Here is a 23,045-nt window from a genome sequence, read left to right as displayed (position 1 = left end):
TTAATCATCAAAATTTGCTGTTGCTTCCACTGCAGCCAAACATTAAGCAGTTGACTGTGATCATTTTTCTGGTCACTAACCTCTCTGTCATTGGAAAAAATCATGCAGATTTTCAAAAGGTTAAAACAAAACATCTGGAAATCACTTCTTTTGCCCTCTTTTCTCCTCTGTTACTTAACGGTTTATGCACTGGACAAAAGTCCTTTGCATTAGCCATTATTTCTACAAACGAATTTCATTTAGGTTCAGTCATTTTTTTCTGGGCTTGTTTTTATGAGCAAAAGTAATAATGATAAGCTTCAGAGGAGCCGAAATTAGAGTTTTCTGAATGAGATGTGGAAAAAGCTTGATTTGCTTCCTAGGGCTAATTTCAGTATCACAGGTTTTTGCTAGCGTAGGATAATGTATGAGATATAAATGTGGAAAAACATGATCGTCACCTGTGCCACTGTGGCTTACATGCTGTCCTCTATTGTTCTAGCATTCCAAGAGCTGATGTCTGTCTCTTTCTCACTTGCTTCTCCCTATAGTTTCATCTCACACACCAGTGAATCACAGCCTGCTTCATGCAATTAAATGATCTCGATTGTAACACAAATAATAAATGTCTGAACACTTTCCCTTTTTGAAAATTCATAGGAATAAATACCTAAAGTTCTCCTTCCTGTTCAGCTTTGCTCAGATTTTGACATCTACTAGAGTTACATGTGGCCAAGTACCTCATATGTTAAATCCCTGTTCTGATTTCAATCTTTGTGAAATGATATAAGAACAAATGTCTTAATTGTTTTTGGCCAACAGCAATGAGAAGACTTGAGTAGAATTTCACAATGGCGGCAAAATCCATAGTCATCGGTGTGGAGGGAATGACATGCAATTCCTGTGTTCAAACCATTGAACAGCATGTCGGGAAGATAAATGGTATCCATAACATTAAAGTAAGTAACAGTATCGCTATTTCTTACAAAGCTTTGTTCTTATATGAGAAACCATGATAAAGTATGCACCAAGGGAGGAAAAATACGTGGAAAGAGTATAGTCTGTACGTTCCATGGGAAGCTGATGTTAGAAGCGCATTAGTGTATTTCTGGTATAAGAGAAAAACAAGTGCTTACTTTACTGCAGTGGGAGCTAAGTCATTATCTGTTACTCTTAAGTAATTTTTTGCTTTACAATTAATTCAGTATGGTGAAGTAATGAGAAAAAAGTCAAAAAAAGGCAAGAACAGGTAATTTTTAAATAAGATGCAACAGAAAATTGCGAAGTTTAATTACTTAGTATCTAGGTTCTGAAATCATGCTGTAACATTCTGTAGTGGCTGATTTCACTCTAAAAAAAAAAATCTTCCTGGTTTCATCAAAAAATTATTTCTGTTTTAGTGGATATGTCTTAGATGAACACTTTCCTTCCCAGAATAGGGTGCGCTGTCTTAATTTGGGAGGCATGTGATCGTTACCTCTAGCTGATTTTGAAGGGCTCATTGTGGTGCACCATTCTGTACAAAGGCAAATAATAGACTAGTTAGTACAGTTTCCTTTTGCCTGAAGTAGACGTTCATGTACGTGCATGGAAATTTTGGTGAACAGCAGCAATATTTACAAGACGCATCATTTTTCATCTTCCTTCAACTTTAATGGAGCTTTAACGTGATACAAGGCTATGCTCTGACACCGGCACCTTGGATCACTGAACAGACCGTTTTAGAAATAGGGATGCTGCTGTTAACATCTGTGGCATGGTATGGTCAGGTAAATCACTAGGTATCGACAAGCGTGAAGTCAAATGAAGGCTAAAAGCAGCCTGTAAAATAATACCCCCAAATAATCTGACTTCAGAATCCTCCCTTTCTCCCTTATTCTAGCAAAAGATTTAATCTTGTCAACGTTGCATTTTTATTGTTTCAGCTAATTTCTGAGAACATACAGATGACTTGAGATAGAGGAGGAGGAGAGATTTGTACTTTAACTTGATTGAAGACAATGTGCATCCCATAGTGTCTTTTATGTAAGGAATGAAGCAGGTTTTTAAAAGGACAGTATTAAGAGTTTTGTATTTAGGTTTTAAGGTAAATGCCTTATCCCAAAGCTGAATACTATTTCTAAAATTACTCTTGGCAAGAAAATATATTACAAAAACTTAGTCTGAGTAGAACAGGACTATAAGAAACCTTAAGAGGTCATATTTAGTAATTATCCTCATTACAGCATCAGAACTTCAATTTAGCCAGATCATTTGTTTCAGAAAAATCTCTGAGAATAGTAAAACAGGCTTTTGTTTCGTGATTATGAATTAGGTCAGCAGGGGAGATGAATGTTAGATGGCTAATACAGACATAGAGCTGCATTTAGTTTATTTTGCCTCCATCTGCAATGAAACCAGTAAATGTCCACGTTGCTAATTCTGCTAAGGCCCATAATTGGGACAAAAATGAAGAAAGGTGGTTCTTAAAATGATTTAACTGGTCTAATTTAATCATGACTGTGGTCTTTAGGTTGTACCTTTGCCCAGAGGAAAGATAGAATTGAATGATAATGTGTTGGGCCTCTGGCAGGCACCGGCTTTCTCTTTTGGAAACTGCAATAATTGTGTTTGATGTATCATCAGTTGGGAGCAAATTAAATTGAGGATATTTGTGCCATCTGATGTGAAAGGTTAGTACCAAATCAGGATGTCTCTGGATCACCAAAATGTACAGAGAGAGGAAAAACAGCTGCTTTAATGTTTGTCATGTATCAAATTTTGAAACTGAATTTTGTTCTGTGAAGTCTGATGCACTTCATTGCTCATAGCAAGTTAACAGCCTGTGCCTGAGATGCCTAGAAATACTGGACTACTTTCACTGCTACTTAAATCTGTGGTTTTTTTCAAAGAGTATTTTCTTCCATCCTTGTATCCTAAGGGTAATTACTACTAACTGCAGAATTGTACATGTGATTAGAATTTTTTTCTCTGGGCTGTTTTGCTTTTGGGATTTAATTGGGTTAGTCATAATTCAAGAGAGTTTGGCTCTGGAAGTTTCATTAAATGCATTGATGCTCTCTGGATGTCATAAATCAAAGTGGCCAGACAGGCTTGTAAAGGATTCTGAAACTGGTGCGGGGTGGGGGAGGAAGTCTGTTCTTTCTAGCCATGTTGCACAGATGAGCAGAAGTTACTTCATGGTGGCTATTGGTATGGCTTTACTCTTCAAGGTGAGTAGTGGTGGATAAAATACTGGACAAGTATTACTAATATATGCAAGTAAAAGCTATTTCTGGTCTCATACAGGGTATTAGTTCTCATCTCTTAGTATTGCAGTTTGCTAAATTGTTTTGGTTTTTTTCCCTTGCAAGGTATCTCTAGAGGATAAGAATGCAGTCGTCATTTATGACTCAAAACTGCAGACTCCAGCAACACTGCAGGAAGCAATATATGACATGGGATTTGATGCTACGTTAGCTGATTCAAACCCACAACCTGTTTTACCTGACACTATTTTTCTTACAATTCCTACTCAGTCAGCTCTAACGTCTAAACAGATTTGTAGTACACTACTAAAGAACAAAGGTATCGTGGATGTTAAAATGTCCTCCGATCAAAAAACTGCAGTGGTGACTTTCATTTCTTCCATTATAAATGGCAAGCAGATTATCCAAATGGTCCCAGGAGCAGATTTAAGTATCTCTGCACCAGAGGTAACACCTGGAACTTGTGAAGATTCCAGCTGGTCTCAAGCAAGTAGCATTGTGCTGCGCCTGAAAGTAGAGGGGATGACCTGTCATTCTTGCACCAGCACCATTGAGGGGAAAATTGGCAAATTGCAAGGAATTCAGCGGATTAAAGGTAAAACCTTAGTGTATTTTTATGTAAGTTGAAGTTGACCATGCTGTTCTCTGATGGCATTGTGAAGATATCTTGGGTTTAGATTAGATAGTTTAGTGTGACAGTTACTCTTTGTGGTACCAGGTATTTGGTTACATGTATGATTTGGACTAGAAGTGAAGAAAGGGGCCCAAATTGTGGTGAGGGTGTTGCTGTTACATGTGTGACGGTATTCAGTGGTTGCTTTGTATTTTGGTAGGGAGCCTGGAGTAGTTGTGTTCCATAATTTTGTTAATAGTTATAGAAACCTCTAATACCGGGGGGGTTGTATTGTAATTAATGTTAGTTTGTATTTTCTGTTCAATTAAAAATTAATATTGGCATATATGTGATTGTACCTAAAAGGCAAGACAAAATTATCTGTATAAATAGCTTTGGCATAAATGCATTGCCACAGACCCCTGACAAAAGGATAAAGTTAGTAAGAAATAGCAATGCTGTTTGTGAAAGTCCTGGGGAAAAAGCAAAAAATTGGGGAAAAAAGGAGTTGAAAATTGTTGTCGTACTAGACAAAAAAGGATTGAAGAACTAAATTGCTTAGTTAGATATTTACCAAACAAATTAAATCTCCTTTCCATTGCAGTTATATTTCTGAGCATTTAAAGCATTCTCGGAAAGCTTTGACAAGATCTGTTGCTCTTAGGGCAACGTGCTGCTTATGCTTAGGGCAATAACGCACACTTATTTTTATTGATTAATTTTCAGTGTCCCTGGACAATCAGGAAGCTGTTGTTGTCTACCAGCCTCATCTAATTACAGCAGAAGAAATAAAACATCAAATTGAAGCTGCAGGTTTCACGGCATCTTTCAAAAAGCAGCCTAGACCCCTCAAGCTCAGTGCTATTGACCTGGAAAGGCTGAGGAATACTCAGACCAAAGGTTCTGAGACAGCACTGAAAGAAAACTCGAATGTGAACGATACAAAGACAGTTGTCTTCAGAATTGATGGCATGCACTGCAATTCATGTGTCCTCAGTATTCAGAGTACCATATCAGCACTCCCATCAGTAACAAGTATAGTTGTTTCATTAGAGAAGAAATCTGCTGTTATAAACTATAACCCAAACTTAATTAGCATAGACCTACTGAGAAAAGCCATAGAGGCAGTGTCTCCAGAGACATTTAAAGTCAGCCTTCCTGACGAGTATGAAAATGTAGCACTTTTCCCCACGCTGGCATCTCCACTGAAGTCTCCTCATCCAGCTATGAAGGATGTTAGCCAGCCACTTACTCAAGTTGTTGTGATAAATATTGAAGGAATGACTTGCAACTCTTGTGTGCAGTCCATTGAGGGAGTCGTATCCCAAAAGGCAGGTGTAAAATCTATTCATGTCTCTCTCACCAAGCGTAATGGGACTATAGAATATGACCCTCTGCAAACGTGCCCAGAAGACTTGCGATCCTCAATAGAAGATATGGGATTTGATGCATCTTTATCAGGTAATGACATATCAAACTTTTAAATTTAAAAGGATTGTGCAGTTCTGTTTAGGATTTGGTACCACCCAAGATGAAATTTAGCAGTTGACGTGTACTTTGTGCTTGCCAAGAGAAGCTTTATATCTTCACTGTCAATGAGATAATTAAATATATATGTACTTCCTTTAATACATCAGTTTAATTAAAAATTATTGAGGTATCTGGAAATATAAATATGTCAGATAAATATTGAAGTTCAAATGGTGCTCCCATTTGCTACTGTATAATATTCATGGCATGAATATGGAATTGGAGCTTTGCTAGCTGCAAAGAATATTACGGATTGCTGTGCTGAAGTTTCTTTAATAGCGAGTTACCAAAGACTTGGCTCCTGTGCAGTAACTGGTGAAGGGATATTTAACCAGGCTCAGGCGTGACTGAGGAATGATAAGAATCTGAAGAGACTGGACATCCCTGAGGAAGTTAAAATGATGCTGTTGTGAGATAACCCTGGTAGGCAGCTAAGCACCACCCAGCCACTCGCTCACTCCACCACAGCGGGATGGGGAAGAGAAGGGTAAAAGAGCGAAAACTTGTGGGTTGAGATAAAGACAGTTTAATAGGTAAAGCAAAAGTTGCATGTGCAAGCAAAGCAAGGAATTAATTCATTACTTCATATCGGCAGGCAGGTGTACAGCCATCTCCAGGAAAGCAGGGTTTCATCGTGTGTAACAGTTACTTGGGAAGATAAACGCCATCACTCCGAACGTCCCCCCTTCCTTCTCTCCCCAGCTTTATATGCTGAGCATGATGTCGCATGGTATGGAATATCCCTTTGGTCAGCTGGGGTCAGCTGTCTCAGCTGTGTCCCCTCCCAACTTCTTGTGCACCCCCAGCCTCCTCGCTGGTGGGGCGGTGTGAGAAACAGAAAAGGCTCTTGATGCCGTCTAACTACTGCTCAGCAATAACTAAAACATCAGCGTGTTCCCAACACTGTTTGGTCACAGATCCAAAAGATGGCACCATATGAGCTACTGTGAAGAAAATTAACCCTGTCCCAGCCAAAACCGGTACAGATGCTTACTGTGATGACTGGTACGCTAAAAGTAATTGTGCAGTGGGAGCAAGTGGCTAGATAGTAGAATGCAGGAGACTTATGGCGAGAATACAGGTGAATATTAATAGGAAGAGAGGCTTTCTGAGAGGACAGGGAAGCTCCATTTCTTGATTCAGTAAGATTAAATTTTGAGAAATAAAGTACGTGAGCTATTTTATGGCAATAACTGAAGAAGTGGTCAGGTGCTCCCATTTAATTCTTTTCATACTGCTCCTGCATAAACATAGCATCTCCTGAATTGCTGTAAGAAGCAGTTGTCTGTAGTTTGAGAGCCCTTCTCTAAGGTCAAAAACACTGACTTTGCTTACGAAACATGCACTTGCTTACAAATTCAGCTTTGTGCCCCAGGTAAAGTCAATAAAATTGTGTGTAAAACTAATGTTGCAATGCAGAGGTTTAGCTTACAACCTGCAGAAGAAGACAAAGGATGTGTAACAGAACAGTTAAATACAACGAGGAAAGGTAAAAGGAAAAATAGTAACAAAACAGTAAGTTAATCAGCGGCCCAACCCTTTGTCTTCTTTTCTTTTGCTTACTCTTAATTGACAGATGGATGAATCTGATTGACAAGGCATGTACAATTACTAGTTTTTGGTCTAAATTTACAGCAACGTATATTTAAGGCTGGTGTAGTACCAGCTCATACCTCATTGCAATGGCTATTCATAATGTCATGAGTTGCAATCTCCTTTTCAGCAAAGGCAGAACTACCTGCGGCAATAGCTCAGCCCTCACCCGAAGTGCAGCTGGATTCTCACAAAACCGAGCCTCCCTCCAAAGTGTCACCAACCCACCTTGCTAGACAAGAGACAAAGACTATATCAAAGTGCTATGTCCAAGTCACAGGAATGACATGTGCTTCATGTGTAGCCAACATTGAGAGAAATTTGAGAAGAGAAGATGGTAAGCTATATGTCAGTATAATCTGTTGAATTTCTAAGCGTTTCTTTTAGAGAATCCATCTAGCTTTTGTACAGCTTTTTTAATGGGTGGATTGTCAAGAGAAGTACCATTGCTGGTGTGTTTCATGGGTGAGAACATAGTCTGCTCACTGTTGTTTCATAGGATGAAAACAGTGTCCTTCTTGCTGCTTTGTGGGCATGCTGGCTAGAGACTGCCTTCGCAAAACCGGGAGTTGGAGTGCTCCAAAGAGAATATAGGGATCAAATATGGATCCTTTTGAAAATAAAATCTTTTCTACTGGAGGGATGTGCCCAGGTCTGCAACACTGCATATGTGCCTGTATTAGGAAGGGAGCTGTTGGAGAGGGACAGTATTAATATGGATTAAAGAGACTTAAGTTAATTTTAGCTCTGTGAGGCAGGACAACTATGTCTGTCTTCTGTCAGTATGGTGATTATATTTGCAGGAACAAATAGTTACATGACTATGATGTAATGAAGAGTCATTAATGTAGACTGTTTTAAATTATTGTAATGAAGATGGGTGTGTTTCAAGTTAACCTGGAACTTATTTTTTTCATCCTAGGAAATGGATGAATCTAGATCCTTTTCACTTAGTGTACAGTAGGATTGTGCATTGTTAGATCTACCCTTTCTCATACATATTCTCTCTTGAAGAAAGGGTTTTTAGAAATGGTAAATGCAGATCAGAAAAATACGCGGAACTGTATTTTAGAAGAACTTCTTTTAAGTAAAAATAGATCATCTTTCCATATAGCATAGATTGAATGTAATTAGACTGTTAAAAACATGCAACTTGTGTAATACTTTCATCTGTCGCACCTACACTTAGGTGCTTTTGTTGCATTGTTGATGTATCTTTGAAAAATGATGACGTTTTTCTTTGTATGTACCTACAATATGGTAGCTTTCTCAATTTCAATAAATTGCTATTCTGCCATCACGTTACCATAAATGCAGTGTTTTTCTTAAACATGATCTGCCATTCACACATTTTGTTTTCTAGGAATACATTCAATACTTGTTGCCCTAATGGCAGGAAAGGCAGAAGTGAGGTATAATCCTGCTGTCATACACCCTTCAGCTATTGCAGAGCTCATACGGGAACTGGGATTTGGAGCTACCGTGATGGAAAACTGTGGTGAAGGAGATGGAATTCTGGAACTTGTTGTAAGCTAGTAATTAAAACCAACCACCCCCATCTTTATTACTTTTATCTGTTGGATGTGCTTGTGTAAGCATCCACTGCCTAAAGTGTTAATCATATAATAGAGCTTAATTTACAAAAGATAAAGTATAAGAGCATATCAGGTATGTATCACAAACTGTATCTTGTCCTGCAAACTGTGCTGGCTCACTACTACTACACTGAAGTCAGAGAAATATTCCTGTGTTTTTTTGATTACTCTGCCTATTGCAGGAATTTCCTTTTTTTTTTTTTTCTGTAGCTGAGTCTAGCTCAGTGTACCCCAGCTCTGAGCTTGAAGAACCAGCAGAGCTTTAACAGAGCTTAATGACCTTGTCTCTATGCTATGCTTCCTCTACAGTGCTCTCATCCTTAACTAGAGAGCTCCATCTCACTGCTTCAAACCCCAGAAATATGCAATAAGTAATTCAGGATAGTCATAAGCACTTGTTCTTTTCCTAGTTTTTAAGATGCATTTACCAAGTAACCTGTGGTTTTGATAACAGGAAGGAATCTTTCTTTTACAGGTGAGAGGAATGACATGTGCGTCTTGTGTACACAAAATAGAATCCACCCTCATGAAGACTAATGGTGTTTTATACTGCTCAGTAGCTCTTGCAACCAACAAAGCACACATTAAATATGATCCTGAGATTATAGGTCCTCGAGATGTTATACAAGTGATAAGGGTAAGCTTCATGAAGGCACCAAGTCTCATAAAATATCCACTGTCCTTTGAAGAGTTACATACCCCAGAAACAGAAGGGAAGATTATTAAAGGAAAAAATCTATCTCTCTTTTCCCATCTGCTATCTTAGTGCAGGTTTCTGCAGACAGTATGTGTGTTTTGGCTCAAAAGCAATGCTCTGTTATGACTTTGCCTAGGTTTTTAAACAGAAATGCTAGGAAAGCCAGGTTATAGTAGTGTTGAAGATACCAGCTATAGGTTTGCAGAAAAATAAAGCACATCCATGAGTAGTGTAGGCGGAGAGAGATGAAATAAGTTTCTTGACTTTCTCCCTCAATTTCTCTACTTCTGTGCTTCCAGAATAACCATTTTGGAAAGCCACATTTTAGAATAGCATTGTAATGTTCTAGAAAGGTAGATTTCTACATCAGATTGCTTTTCTGTCTTTGCAAGGTAACTAAAAAATAGCTACAATCGTATCAAAAATGTTAATAAAGTAAATCAAATGTAGGGCTGGCACCATCAATAATCTGGCAAGAACTTCATATGAGCACAAAGTGTCTTTAAAAATCAACTGTTCTCTTTTTTTATTATTATGCTTTTTTCCTTAGGATTTAGGTTTCACTACTTCGTTAGTCAAAAAAGATAGATCTGCTAGTCATCTAGATCACAAACAGGAAATAAGGCAGTAAGTACTCCTGAACATATTTAGATTCCATAAACATCTTTGATTCTTCTTTTTTAATCAACAGTAAGATTATGAATTTTTTTTTGTGACTGTGCAGACTTGCTAGCTAAAATGTTATCCAGCACTTGACTGCAAAACAAATTTTTTTCTTTTTTTCTTTTTTTAAATCTGAGGTGGAAAAGGTCTTTTGTTGTGAGTCTCGTTTTCTGTATTCCTGTCATGGGGCTGATGATTTACATGATGGTTATGGACAGTCAACTTGCAGATGCTCACAGACATCACAACATGAGCAGTGAGGAAATGGAGGCCCTTCACTCCTCTATGGTCCTGGAATACCAGCTCCTACCAGGATTGTCTGTTATGAATTTTCTGTCGTTTTTACTCTGTGTCCCTGTACAGGTAAGTGAGAATATCACAACTCCTAGTTTGTTGTGTTTAAACACTCAAAATGGAAGGCAGTGAAGAAATAAAATTTGAAAAGTGACTGTAATGATGCTGATTCAAAATGCTTTTGAGGTTATGTGCTTTGTTTGTTGCCAAAAGAAGTGGTGAGGGACTATTACAGGCAGGCCAATCAGTATAGAGGTGCCATGCAGCCAGGCAGCATCTGAGGCAGCCTGCCTAGCTGCACTGGTGGGCACGGGGAGGACTGCATGGATGTGAGAAGACCTCAGAGGCTGTGGTAGAGATCATAGCCCTCAGGTAGAGCTGGGATTTTGTTCAGGAAGAGATGGAGAAGGCAACACAAATAAAACGGGTGTCTCCCTCTTTTATGGAAGTGCTGCTGCTGTGTGTTACAAATGTGTGTATAAAATACAACTGATGCTCTTATTACAGATGTTTGGAGGCTGGCACTTTTATATACAAGCATACAAAGCACTGAAGCACAAAACTGCAAATATGGACGTGCTCATTGTTTTGGCAACCTCCATTGCGTTTGTCTACTCGTTTGTTATTCTTCTAGTTGCAATGGCTGAGAAAGCAAAAGTAAACCCTGTAACTTTCTTTGACACACCTCCTATGCTGTTTGTATTCATCTCATTGGGCCGGTGGCTAGAGCATGTTGCAAAGGTAAGGAAAATAAAAGTCCGTGATATCTACAGGCTGCAAGACACTAAGAATCATTTTGGAATATTGTGTACCTTTAAAAAAAAAATCCAATTAAAAAGCTTGCTTAGGTTCTTTTAACCTTCTTTGTTGTAAAATCATCTTCAGTAACTGAACTAGTAAAAATGACTTATGAAATGACTTAATATAAGTCTGTTTGCAGAAAGTATTTTCTTAATAGGGTAAATTGCAACATATGCAGTTGTCATTTACCCAGCAATTTTTTTCAATAGCATAGACAGAAAAATATGAAAATTATTATTCTAGGGTAAAACATCAGAAGCACTGGCAAGACTAATTTCATTACAAGCTACTGAAGCTACTATTGTTACCTTGGGCCCTGATAACGTTCTTTTAAGGTATCTTGCTTTGTCATTTGCTTTTTCTGTTGTTCCTTTTTTGTTGTTAATCTGCTTAATTCACAGACAAATGTTACCATTCTGTAGAACTATGAAGCAAATAACTTCAGATTTGCTGGCAGATTTGCCAGATATAAATGTTAAAATGCAGAAAAGTTAACACTGCTCTGATTTGTTTTATTGGAATCTTGCTAACTTTTGCTGTGATAAGAAAATTAGTGGATTTTCTCAACTGGAAAGTAAATAAAATTATGATAAAATAATCATAGTGCTCTTTTAAAATGGCCTCTTCTGACAATTTTTGTATACGTTAACAATGTCAACCAATGGGATTATGCTTTGTGTATAGTGAGAACTCCTTTTGCCTGGGTAACTTCAGTTAACAATCTCTTATTAAAAACACTGTACATCATTCTAGTGAAGAGCAAGTTGATGTCGAACTGGTTCAACGAGGTGACATCGTCAAAGTGATCCCAGGAGGCAAATTCCCGGTGGATGGTCGTGTTATTGAAGGACACTCTATGGTAGACGAATCTCTTATCACAGGTAAGCATTTGCTTTTTGCAAGTGTAAAAATGTTCTTCTTTTCCTTTAAACAAATGTGAAGAAGAGAAGTTGAAGCTGATGTTCTCCTCACTCTTCTAATTGCATGTTAGCAGTTAATAGCTATTATAATATTGCTCAAAAATATACCTTAGTATCTGTTGTTGACCTTTCCTTAGGTGAAGCGATGCCCGTGACTAAAAAACCTGGCAATACAGTTATTGCAGGTTCTATTAATCAGAATGGGTCACTACTGATTTCGGCAACTCATGTCGGAGCTGATACAACTCTTTCCCAGATTGTTAAACTTGTGGAGGAGGCCCAGACCTCAAAGGTAGAGTATTATCAAATTAAGCATTTGGGTTCTGTCTTACCATTTAGGCATCAGCATACCAAATCATTTGAAGAGTGGTTAAGATTGTTTAGATTTGAGTTGCAGTTGCATAATCAAGTATCTTGCTGAATAAGGACTTTGATACGGTCTACTGTTCCAAGTCTCATTGTCTTATTAAGTAAATATGTAATTATAAAGTGTGGTATGCCAAATGTGCTGCAGACAGAAGCTGTGATTGTGTCTATGTCTGAAGGCATAGAGGAGAGTAAGCATAATGTTGCTGGAGCTGACGTGCGTTTCTCCTTCCTAGGCTCCTATCCAGCAATTTGCAGACAAACTTAGTGGCTACTTTGTTCCTTCTATTGTGGCTGTCTCTGTGGTTACCCTTTTTGCCTGGATTATAATTGGATTTGTGGATTTTGAAATAGTAGAAAAATACTTTCTGGTAAGTCTCCTTAAAACACCTTCTGAAATATTTAAAAAATAGCCTACAAGTCTATTAGACTGCAGTGGTTCCCTTTCTGAATTACCCTTGCAGGCAGTTGCTGACTACAGATACTATAGAATTGTTATTGTTGTTGTTACATTTTTCATATCATATTTTTTTTACACTGTATTACTCCTACATTTATACTTAAAAAGAATCTGCAGTAATTAATCAACTCCTGAAAGTTAGTATTAAAAAAAAAAAAGTTAATTAACAAAAAAATAAATACTAAACATCAAAATTTCCCAAATTTCACTTCTTATCTGTGGGAAAAGAGGTCCCTTGTGTTACAAGCTCCAATTCTGCATCTAGTTTTGTTCGCATAGCTCTGTGTAAATTAATCTTTGAAATCAGTGGAATTCATGTTCATTATAGATGTCAGAGAAGGATCGGGATCGTAACTTGTACCTTAGGGTTGCTTAGATCACAGGTTTCTTGGTTCCTGACTGTTTCTGATTAGAATTTATTAGTTTCCAGGAAAGCAATCTTCATATCCATATATTGTTGATAGAGTATCCTTTATTACGCTACGGTGTAAAAGACTTATCATGGCATGTGGTACCTTATTTAGGAAAATGAAACAGATCATGGGTATATGTAGTATAGAACAGAACTTAGTCATTAGTTATTTAGTCATTAATTTAGTCATTAATCTTAGCTTTTGCATAATTTGCCTATGCTTTACTTTTTAATATTAAGACTTTAGCTTATATATCTGCACACTTTTTTAACATCGAAGGCAATGTGTAGTTGAATACATTGTTTCTGTTGTTCAATTTCTTCTATTACTAAAACAAACTTCTGTCACTAGGGTTACAATAAGAGCATTTCTGCAGCCGAAGTGATAATCCGCTTTGCTTTCCAAGCCTCTATCACAGTCTTGTGTATTGCATGCCCCTGTTCTCTGGGATTAGCCACCCCGACAGCTGTGATGGTTGGCACTGGAGTAGGAGCTCAGAACGGCATACTGATCAAAGGAGGAGAGCCATTAGAGATGGCACATAAGGTAAGAAATGTGGGTTATTGTTACAAGAACTTTAAAGGCTGGTGTCGGTGGCGTTTTGCCAGTTGCTGCCTGAGCAGATCATTACGTGTACATCCGTACATGTTAGTAAGTGATGTATGATCAGCATGTGTTAGTAAGTTTGGTTAAATTGGGTGGTTTTCTGAGGAAGCTGTGCATCAAAGCTTTGTGCATTGAATGAAGTCTTCCTGTTTTGCTGCAGGTAAAGGTGGTTGTATTTGACAAAACAGGTACTATTACTCATGGGACTCCAGAAGTGACGCAGGTGAAGTTTCTAGTGGAGAGTAACCAACTACCACATAATAAAATGCTGGCTATAGTGGGGACTGCAGAGAGTAATAGCGAGCATCCTCTTGGAGTAGCAATAACAAAATACTGCAAAAAGGTAAGTTATTTATACAGGAAAATAGTAGTTTGTGTTATGGAAGAACCTCTCCTGCAGTACTTAATATGTATGAATAGTCTTGTGTTATTTAGAAAGTAATTGATGTATTCAGTTGGGAAAGCTGAAAATTGTGGAGCCACATAAATCACTTAATACCATATTAGATGGACTGGATACTCAAACTTATGTTTTGACGATTGATTTAATATTTCTTTGCTCTTGTTTAGAGTTAGTTTGACTGCACTTTATTTTGTGGGGTTTGTAAATGTGGCATGCTTTTATATATTTAAAGATTTTCTCAGTTTGTGTCCTTTTTCTTTAGGAACTGGAGTCAGAAACCCTTGGGACATGTACAGATTTTCAGGTAGTTCCAGGCTGTGGCATTAGTTGTAAAGTCACCAATATTGAAGCATTGCTCTACAGGAAAAATAAAATGGTTGAAGAAAACAATATTAAAAATGTCACACTTGTGAAAATTGAGGAAAATACGGACGAATCAGTGCAGCCTGCTTTGATTATTGATGCTGAACTACCAAGTAAGCTAACTCTGGTTTATAGAATAAAATGGATAATTTTTGCTTTTGTGTCTGTAGGATCCTTAAGAATGAAGTCACTTTTTTCTGCCCTGGAGAACTGGGCTTGCATCAAGGCACGTTTGAAATAGTTGGTCATTAGTTTATTTCATGCTCACACATCACTCAGGACATTTTGATTAAATACAATTTGAAGTGACATGTTGAATATGGGGCTGGAAAATCATATAGGAATTGTGTTTCAGCGCTCTCTGTTTTTACTTTGCTTCATCCCAAGTTACCATTTGCTAGCAACAATTATGTATACTTGCACAACTGACTGGTTTTCAATCAAGAACAGCTCATTGTTAGATCTTTCAACTATATTGGGCTGTTACTTATAAATTAGAAGCACTGAGAAAGGGACTTGGTCCTTTGCTGTCCTTTGACCTGTGATTCTTGGTCCGCTGACATGGTAACTACCCGTTACTGAAGAAATGCTAGTGTCTTTCTTGTCAAGAACATGTGAAAAGATTGGTAGGGCAGAAAGTATTGAGAGAGACTTTTCTTTCTGTTTGGGTTCTCTGTTAATGATATTTCGGTGCATTCTGGGAGAACTTGGATAGGATTAGCTGGAGGGAAGGTTCCTGGTTATCCATATGATGGTAGGATTGTGTTTTCTTCCTTCAGCTACTATGACTTCTCAAAAATACTCTGTTCTCATTGGGAACCGGGAATGGATGAATAGAAATGGCCTCCTTGTTAAAAATGAAGTTGATAAAGCCATGATGGAACATGAGCGGAGAGGTCGCACAGCAGTTCTAGCAGCTGTTGATGGTAAGTTCAATGCTGTCTTTTTTTTATTCAGAGGTTGATTTGTCACTATGTAAATAGAAAGTAGTAATGTTATAACAGTTATACCTGAAGCATAATAATGGGATGAAAAGAGATCATTAGCTAGTTTTATAACACTTTCATATGAGAAGGACCTCTTCCTGCCTTTCTTAGTTGACAGGAGAGTTGGACGTAATGCAAAGACTTCAAAGAGAGCAAAGGGGAAGAAAGGAGAAAAAAAGAATTTTTTGGTTGTTGGACAGTCCATGCTCTATATTGCCTTAAACATTGCTGCTCTGATACCTGTTCTCATTCTGCTTTTTACTGTCAATATTACTGTTTCTGGAATTGGTCTTAGTGGGGAAAAAAGTTACGCTTTTTTCCTAAAGCAATAAAGAACGCATTCTTTCTTTCTGTTCTTTTAGGAGTGCTTTGTGGCTTGATAGCTATTGCTGATACTGTGAAACCAGAAGCTGAGCTGGCAGTCTGCACTTTGAAGAGTATGGGATTAGAAGTTGTCCTGATGACTGGTGACAACAGCAAAACAGCAAGATCTATTGCCTCTCAGGTAAGCTGTTATACGAGTGTTTGGGTTTGAAGCTCGCTACAGCCCACTTAAAGGAAGCATGTTGTGTCATGTTGATACTGCTTGTGGCCGGCATAGAACTGATCTGTTGTGAAAAATGGTGATGTAAGCAAATTCAGAATAAGGGGGGAACGAAAGAAGCCTTTTTGAATGGAAGCGGCATCAACTTTGAATTCAGAGCTATTTTCGTATCAAATGGGTTTGGTCTTTAGCTTGTGAGTGATAACATGGGTTCAGCCTTCCTGCTCACATTATTAAAGGCAGAAGCTTTGATAGGTAGTAGTAGAAAAGCTGCAAGACAGTTTTGTACTTTCTCTCTCTTTAGGTTGGCATCACCAAAGTGTTCGCAGAGGTTCTTCCCTCCCACAAAGTAGCCAAAGTGAAACAGTTACAAGACGAAGGAAAACGGGTGGCCATGGTTGGAGACGGCATCAATGACTCCCCAGCTCTTGCTATGGCCAACGTGGGAATTGCTATTGGCACGGGTACTGATGTAGCCATTGAGGCAGCCGATGTGGTTCTAATTAGGGTAAGATATAAGAATGCTTAATTAAAATGAGATAAGAGGGATTAAAAGGCCCAGGATGTCTTGAGTGATTCAGACCACTGCTGAGGTGTACAGCCTTCATAAGCCAGGAGAACTGGAGCAGAGAAGAGATCATCATGTTTGTTTAGTGTAGTGGTAATTATCCTATGAAGGAAACTTCCCCGTTTTCTGGGTACTACAAATTTTGGAGTGATTAAAGTTTGAGAGTGGGCAAAGGAGGAAAAAGTGACCTGACCTTTGGCAAACGTAAATTATATTTTAGTAACATACCACAGTACCTCCAAGGTTATAGTCACTTCTTCCTACATATCAACACCACCTTGACAGAAATGGTGGTCAGTGTCTAGAGCTGTACTGTGTGGTGCTGTATACATTATTTGGATTACGATGACATCTGGAATAAGATTGGCGCTGATTGTATGGGTTCTATGCAGTCAGACTAGAGCAGCCTACAGAATACTTACTGTATATAGTCTATTACATCCAGTGTATGGTAGTTAGCTTCAAAATAGGAGTATGATGATACTACATGTATGCTTTTTTCTCTCTTTGATTTCTCCAATAAACATATTAACTTGCAGGATGACTTGATGGATGTGGTAGCAAGTATAGATTTATCAAGGAAAACTGTGAAAAGGATCCGGATCAACTTTGTCTTTGCTCTAATTTATAATCTCATTGGAGTTCCCATAGCTGCTGGTATGTGAATGTTTCCCTACAGTAATAAGACTGTGCTTAGTGAATAGAAGATTGCAGTGATTTACTATTGTGTGGAACAGTATCATTTTTCTTTATTTCTGACTGTCAGTAAGTGCAGAGTTCTCTGCCTGGGGATGTTGCAGTGGTATATTTGTGAGCTGTCCTCCTCCCACGTTATGGCTATTATGGATATGCTCAGCACATCAAAATAACTTTAAGATAAAAGGTCTGTTGACTGAGCCTGATCCTATGAACAAGCAGTTTACTGCAAGGCGGGCAAGACGTGCCTACCTCTGAATCTCAGACTGCATAAGTGACACATCCGGCTGTATTCACCTGTAGGTTCTAGCTGAGATAGAACACAATTATTTATGTATTAAATTTGTCATTTAATACTAAACTAAAATCCTATTTATTAACATATTGAAATACAACTAAAATTAAACAGTCCATGTGAAATTGTATGTGTTAATATATGAATAATGCTGTGTTACTGCTCTGAACTTACTGCTATTTTATTTTTCTAGGTGTCTTCCTGCCCATTGGTTTGGTTTTGCAGCCCTGGATGGGATCTGCAGCAATGGCTGCCTCCTCTGTTTCTGTTGTGCTTTCTTCTTTGCTGTTAAAGATGTGAGTATGAACAATTTTGTGGTTTGTAACTTGGATTTGAAGCTCAGGTCTTTCACTTTGGATGGCAGAAAATAAGTGTGGGACTGTGATTTCAAAGCTTTTTGAAGAACAGTTCAGGCAGGTCTGTGTTTAGCAGCAATTGGTTTTGTTCTTGCTTAAGGAGTCGGTTGGTCCAAAGCGCTTCAGACAGTAGTGTTTAAAAATGTCATTTCTAATGTGAAGAGAAATACACAAATCGGAAGTGTGTTCAGAATGGAGAATTCCTTAGCGGCCTTTGTATATTTGTGAGAAATCTTGTCAGGACATGCTGGCTTCAGAGACAATGCAGCTGTAAACACCACGCTGACACTGAGGATTGTTGTAGTAAGTAAACCAAGCTGCTGCATTTATCCTTGCATTATTGTTCCTTACTCCGCAGTTAGGAGTAGTGTAGCACTGTGGTGGGAACGGTATCTTTTGCTATTTAGTTAACACATGAGGTTTCAGAAGAAGGAGAGCAGAAGAGTTGGTAACTGATAGCTACAGTGGTCCACTCTCGGTAGATACATTTTGCCGATAACGTTTTGCAGATGCTCAGCGCCACCGAAGCAGTTAAATACTGAGTGATGCGTGTCAGCTTTACCTGTTGTTCTGCGTCCTGGCCAAAAAGCACTGAATTAGCTTCTGGTTGTATAGCAGCTTTGCAAAATCTGAAACTTTCATCACTGTATAATCGATCAAATTATGTCTCTGGCTTGTGCATGATTGTAGCATGTAGGGTAGTTTCTTTCCGTGTTTTAGTGTACTTTACTTCAACCTGAGATGTATTGTCATCTTTTGTTTTTTCCTTCCTTAGGTACCAGAAACCAAGTTCTGAGAAACTTGAGTTCCGGGCCCGTGGCCAAATGAGGCACAAGAGCCCGTCGGAGATCAGTGTCCACATTGGAATTGATGAGACTGGGACAGGCTCTCCTAAACTGAGCTTAATGGATCGAATCATCAATTACAGTAGAGCCTCTATAAATTCTCTCTTTTCAGACAAGCGTTCGGTGAACAGCATAGTTCTTAATGAACCAGATAAGCATTCGCTTTTGGTGGGAGATTTTGGAGAAGATGATGACACAGCATTATGAAAGACTCGCCCCTCCCCTCCCACCCCTGCTAAGCAAAAAAAAAAAGAAAAAAAACCTGAAGCAAAATGAAGAAACAACCAAAATGGCTGTCTAGAAGTCTGTGCACATACTGATCATTTCTGGAGGTCTTTTCAGATGTATTTCTTCTTTAATGTAGAAAGCTAGTTTTTGCAGTGACTTTCCAGGGTGGGTTGTTGGGGTTTTTTGGGTTTTTGGTTTGGTTTTTTTTTTAAATTAAGCTTACCAAAAAAAATGGTGCGGGGCTGTTAATGCTTGCGAACAGGGCCGTGTTGCCATTCCACGAAGCTTGCCGTATAGCATTTTTTTGGCAAAATGTCAAAATACAATTAAGGAAACTAAGGAACCAGAAACTTATTTCCCAGCCTTATAACAGGCTACTTTATGCATAGTCAAGTTTAGTAGTGTGTTAAAAAAATATAAATTACTGCATCTGCAAAATACTGAAGGTTCTGTGTTTGCAGATAGATGTGCCTTACTTCAAAACTTCCAGGACCTGTCTTGTTTCCATAGCCTGCCTTGTACCTGAAATGGTTCCTCTCAAATGCCTTTTCTTTTTACAAACATCTGGTTCCAGCTTTTCACACTCCTAGCTTCAAATCATCTCACCGTTTGTGATCTGGATTCTTGCGAGGCAGAGGTGACTGAGAGGTTTTGGGTTTGCTTTCTAACATCATACCCACATTTAAGTCTATACATCCAGGCCCCAGTACACTCCTACTAAGATTGTCTGCTTGAAGGTTGAATGGGTTGGGAGGTTTTCTCATTCCCAGCCTCTCCCAAGCCAAAAACTACTGCAACATCTCAGTACGATATGAATGTGATGTGGTATTAGCCAAAATGTTTAGCTTTTAAGGCAGCAATGTAGTTAGTGCTCACTACCAATGTCTATTAGCACTCCTTAAATGAACCGGAATAGTTTGGACCAGTGTCACACAGACTGCCTTTAAAATCTTTACAATTCAGTCTTTGCAGATACCTAACACTAAAGAATTTATAATGTGTCAGATACTGGACTAACATCAGTTGCTTGTAAAGGTAAGTGTCTGTATACCAGGAATGGTCCAGAATCCACTCCATAGATTGATCCAAACCTCCTTTGCTTGGGATGTTCAGATCCAGGCTTTGTGAATTAAGACAGTCTTCATTTGTTACTGAACTGAAATATCAAAATGCAGGTTTTGATCATTAAATCATTAATACTAAAAATATTCTCAATGAGAAATAAAAGTGTTCATCACCCAGTAGCTAGCTACGTGTTTGTTACTTAATAAACCTTGTTCTGCAAATCCTCTGCTGAGACAGCTATCTGAAGCAATTACTAGGTTCGATAATGTTGAATTACATTATGAAATAACAGTCCATGGTGTAAACATGTAGTTCCAGTTTGTGCTTGTAGAGGAGAATATTCAGAGTACGATAAAGAGATCTCTGTTCTAGTTTTTAACTTGAAGTCTGATGTGAGTGCATAGATTGTGTATGTAAAAAGTCGTAACTAAATAGCTTTTGCATTTTATCTGAGAACTACCAGAAAAATACCAGTGTATGAAAACAGAAGAGTAGTGCTATGGAGTATGTTGTTAGTAAATCAGTGTACTTGTTATATTGCAGTGAGGAGAACAACATAATTTGTTGTTGACGCTAGTTTAAGAAACAAAATATTTCTGTTGCAGGATTTAGGTTCTTAATATCTCTACATGAATATAGATTTTTTTTTTTTAATTAGATTATAGCTATATGTATATATTGTAGTGTTAAGAAATGCTGAGATACATTACTGCAAAGCCATTCCATAAGATGTTGTTCTCAGTTTTCAGCAACAAAGCTGTTTCTTACAAAGCAGACAGTTACCTAAAACCTGTTTGATCGTATTATGATGGTTTTTTGGTGCTTCATGACCATGCAAACGGTTTCCAAAGATTTCAGTTTTCCTGTTTATCCACACTTATTCTCGGTGGTGTTCTTGGCAAGATTCTGCAGATGAAAGGGAAGTATTCTACATATTTTTGTCTGGATTGTGCTGGTGGGTGGTCTTAATCCTGCAGTGAAGACACAAGGCAGGTCCTAGCATGCTTTCAGATGGGAGTTTCACTACTGCAGGTGCTGATGATGGTATATATGGCATGTAAATGACAGGCATCATGCTCTTACTGCAGGAAATAGAGTAGTAATTTAGGATTAAATTCCTGGTTGGTAGATAAAGCAGTGTGAAGCATTTGTTAAATTACTTCCAAATATATTTTTAGAGCACTTTGGCTTCAACCTTTTGTTGTCCAAATTGTACGTAGGTTGAATGTTTACAGTGGAATGCTGGCTTTATCACCAACTTTTTCCCAATACAGATGTTTTTCTAGGCTTTTCCATTTTCTGTGAAACCCAGCATTTGATCCAGTTACAGCAAAACAAGGCTACTTTTCAAAACCAGGATACTTAATGAGGTGCAGAGATGATTATCGGGGAATAAGGAACAGTAAAATGCTGGCTAAGAGGGAACGGGATAGCGGTTTGTAAGTACAATCAGAGGATCAAACTCTAGAGAGGAAATAACTAAGCTAAAGACCAGTATTAGCCCAAGAATGAATGGGTATAAGGTGGTTGTGATAAATCTAGGCTTGAATTGAGGTGAAGCTTTTTAACTATAACAGCTATTAGGTTCTGAGACAGCTTCTGTTTAGAGCTAGTATGTGTGGAAAGCAAATTGCTCTCATGTTTCTGAAGGAGGCTTGTATGAAGTGATGCCAGCAAAAGCAGTGGTCAGGACTTACTGACCCAGGAAGTCCCTTTCAGTCCAGTTTTCCTCTTTGGGAAAATGTCTGGACTTGTCTTTTGAACTTGAATTTAGTACACAGTGTGTTTGAGTAATGTAGAGCTGATTAAGAAATTCAGAGTCCAGATCTTTGAAAATAGGTTGTCTGTCCAACACCCCCCCCCCAAAGGTGTGATATTGACTTACAGAATGTTTATCTTGTGATTAAAATATTATATAAGGTGCTTTATGTTGAAGAACCAAAATATTTTCCAGTTTGAATGTACAGTGCAAGTGAAATAATGTGGGAGCTAAATGTTCTCCCAAATGTAAATGTTTTAATATGTAAATATATTACTCCTGTTGGAGACAGTTTGGATTCAGAAATTTAAAATATCACTTGGAAACACACAGTTACAAATGAAATTGTATTACTAGCGTGTCTATTTTATTGTTTTCTGTAACTATTTATAAAACCTGTGCTCTATTTAAAAAACAAAGTACATATGCTTGAGGCTTTAAAAATTGCTCTTTGAATCTTGCCAATAAACTTTTAAAAGAGTAGACACTTGAAATTTTATATGAAAAAGAATGTGAAGCTGACAAAACAATGGAAGCAAGCAAGCATTTTTATTTATTAAAAACTATGTTTATTTTTTTGCTTAGAACTTCCAACAAAATGTTGTAAACTTGAGGGGGTTTTTTTATTCCATTTTGGTATGAAGAATGGAGAAATGAATGCTGTTGTGGAATGTTAATTTAGTGCTGTTAAATTTCTTTACATCTAGAAACATGTAGTCTCACACTTCCTGCTCTTTTAAGACTGTGCCTCCATCATTATAATGGCAATTATAAGCTATATAATAAAAATGTAACATCCGAGGACTGTTTGAAATCATGTTCTATGATCTCCTTTAAACATTTCTTTTGCTGACTTACCAGATTCTGCTGTCAGCTGTGCAAAACTTCTCCCCGTTTCTTCCTCCACACTGTTCAATTAAAAGGCCAAACACGGCACCTGGGGGACGTGACGGATGTTGGATTGCCCTGCAGGAGGTTGAAATGCGCACTTACGGGATGGAGGTTCTGAAAGCAGCTTCGCGTGTCACGTGCACTTCATCTTCCCCAAGTAAGAGCGCTCTGGGTGAAATGGGAAAGGTGAGGCACTGTTGCTTTTCGCTTGTTCAGCAAAAGGCTGCAGAACAGGGTTTCTTACATATGTTTCCAGCTCCGCTAAACT

At 38.1% G+C, this 23,045-nt stretch overlaps 1 protein-coding gene across 1 annotated transcript in view; it reads left to right on the top strand.

Moving 5' to 3' along the window:
• ATP7A (ATPase copper transporting alpha) overlaps nucleotides 1–22,687 on the top strand; it is a 30,650-nt gene extending 7,963 nt beyond the window's left edge. Inside the window, exons 2-23 of the mRNA XM_050901881.1 lie at nucleotides 802–938; nucleotides 3,333–3,822; nucleotides 4,567–5,301; nucleotides 7,094–7,300; nucleotides 8,327–8,490; nucleotides 9,034–9,195; nucleotides 9,806–9,882; nucleotides 10,056–10,281; nucleotides 10,720–10,953; nucleotides 11,257–11,348; nucleotides 11,767–11,894; nucleotides 12,071–12,225; nucleotides 12,536–12,670; nucleotides 13,524–13,718; nucleotides 13,939–14,121; nucleotides 14,444–14,657; nucleotides 15,324–15,470; nucleotides 15,893–16,035; nucleotides 16,379–16,582; nucleotides 17,182–17,299; nucleotides 17,827–17,929; nucleotides 18,765–22,687. Coding sequence (XP_050757838.1) covers nucleotides 831–938; nucleotides 3,333–3,822; nucleotides 4,567–5,301; nucleotides 7,094–7,300; nucleotides 8,327–8,490; nucleotides 9,034–9,195; nucleotides 9,806–9,882; nucleotides 10,056–10,281; nucleotides 10,720–10,953; nucleotides 11,257–11,348; nucleotides 11,767–11,894; nucleotides 12,071–12,225; nucleotides 12,536–12,670; nucleotides 13,524–13,718; nucleotides 13,939–14,121; nucleotides 14,444–14,657; nucleotides 15,324–15,470; nucleotides 15,893–16,035; nucleotides 16,379–16,582; nucleotides 17,182–17,299; nucleotides 17,827–17,929; nucleotides 18,765–19,041 — 4,497 coding nt within the window. The 5' untranslated portion in view covers nucleotides 802–830 and the 3' untranslated portion in view covers nucleotides 19,042–22,687. The remainder of the gene's footprint in view (nucleotides 1–801; nucleotides 939–3,332; nucleotides 3,823–4,566; nucleotides 5,302–7,093; nucleotides 7,301–8,326; nucleotides 8,491–9,033; nucleotides 9,196–9,805; nucleotides 9,883–10,055; nucleotides 10,282–10,719; nucleotides 10,954–11,256; nucleotides 11,349–11,766; nucleotides 11,895–12,070; nucleotides 12,226–12,535; nucleotides 12,671–13,523; nucleotides 13,719–13,938; nucleotides 14,122–14,443; nucleotides 14,658–15,323; nucleotides 15,471–15,892; nucleotides 16,036–16,378; nucleotides 16,583–17,181; nucleotides 17,300–17,826; nucleotides 17,930–18,764) is intronic.
• The last annotated feature ends 358 nt before the right edge of the window (nucleotides 22,688–23,045 follow it).

The sequence above is a fragment of the Gymnogyps californianus genome, chromosome 9 (assembly GCF_018139145.2).
Source record: "Gymnogyps californianus isolate 813 chromosome 9, ASM1813914v2, whole genome shotgun sequence".
NCBI lineage: Eukaryota > Metazoa > Chordata > Aves > Accipitriformes > Cathartidae > Gymnogyps > Gymnogyps californianus.
The sequence above is the reverse complement of the archived record's forward strand: the minus strand, read 5'-3'. Positions and strand labels throughout refer to the sequence as shown.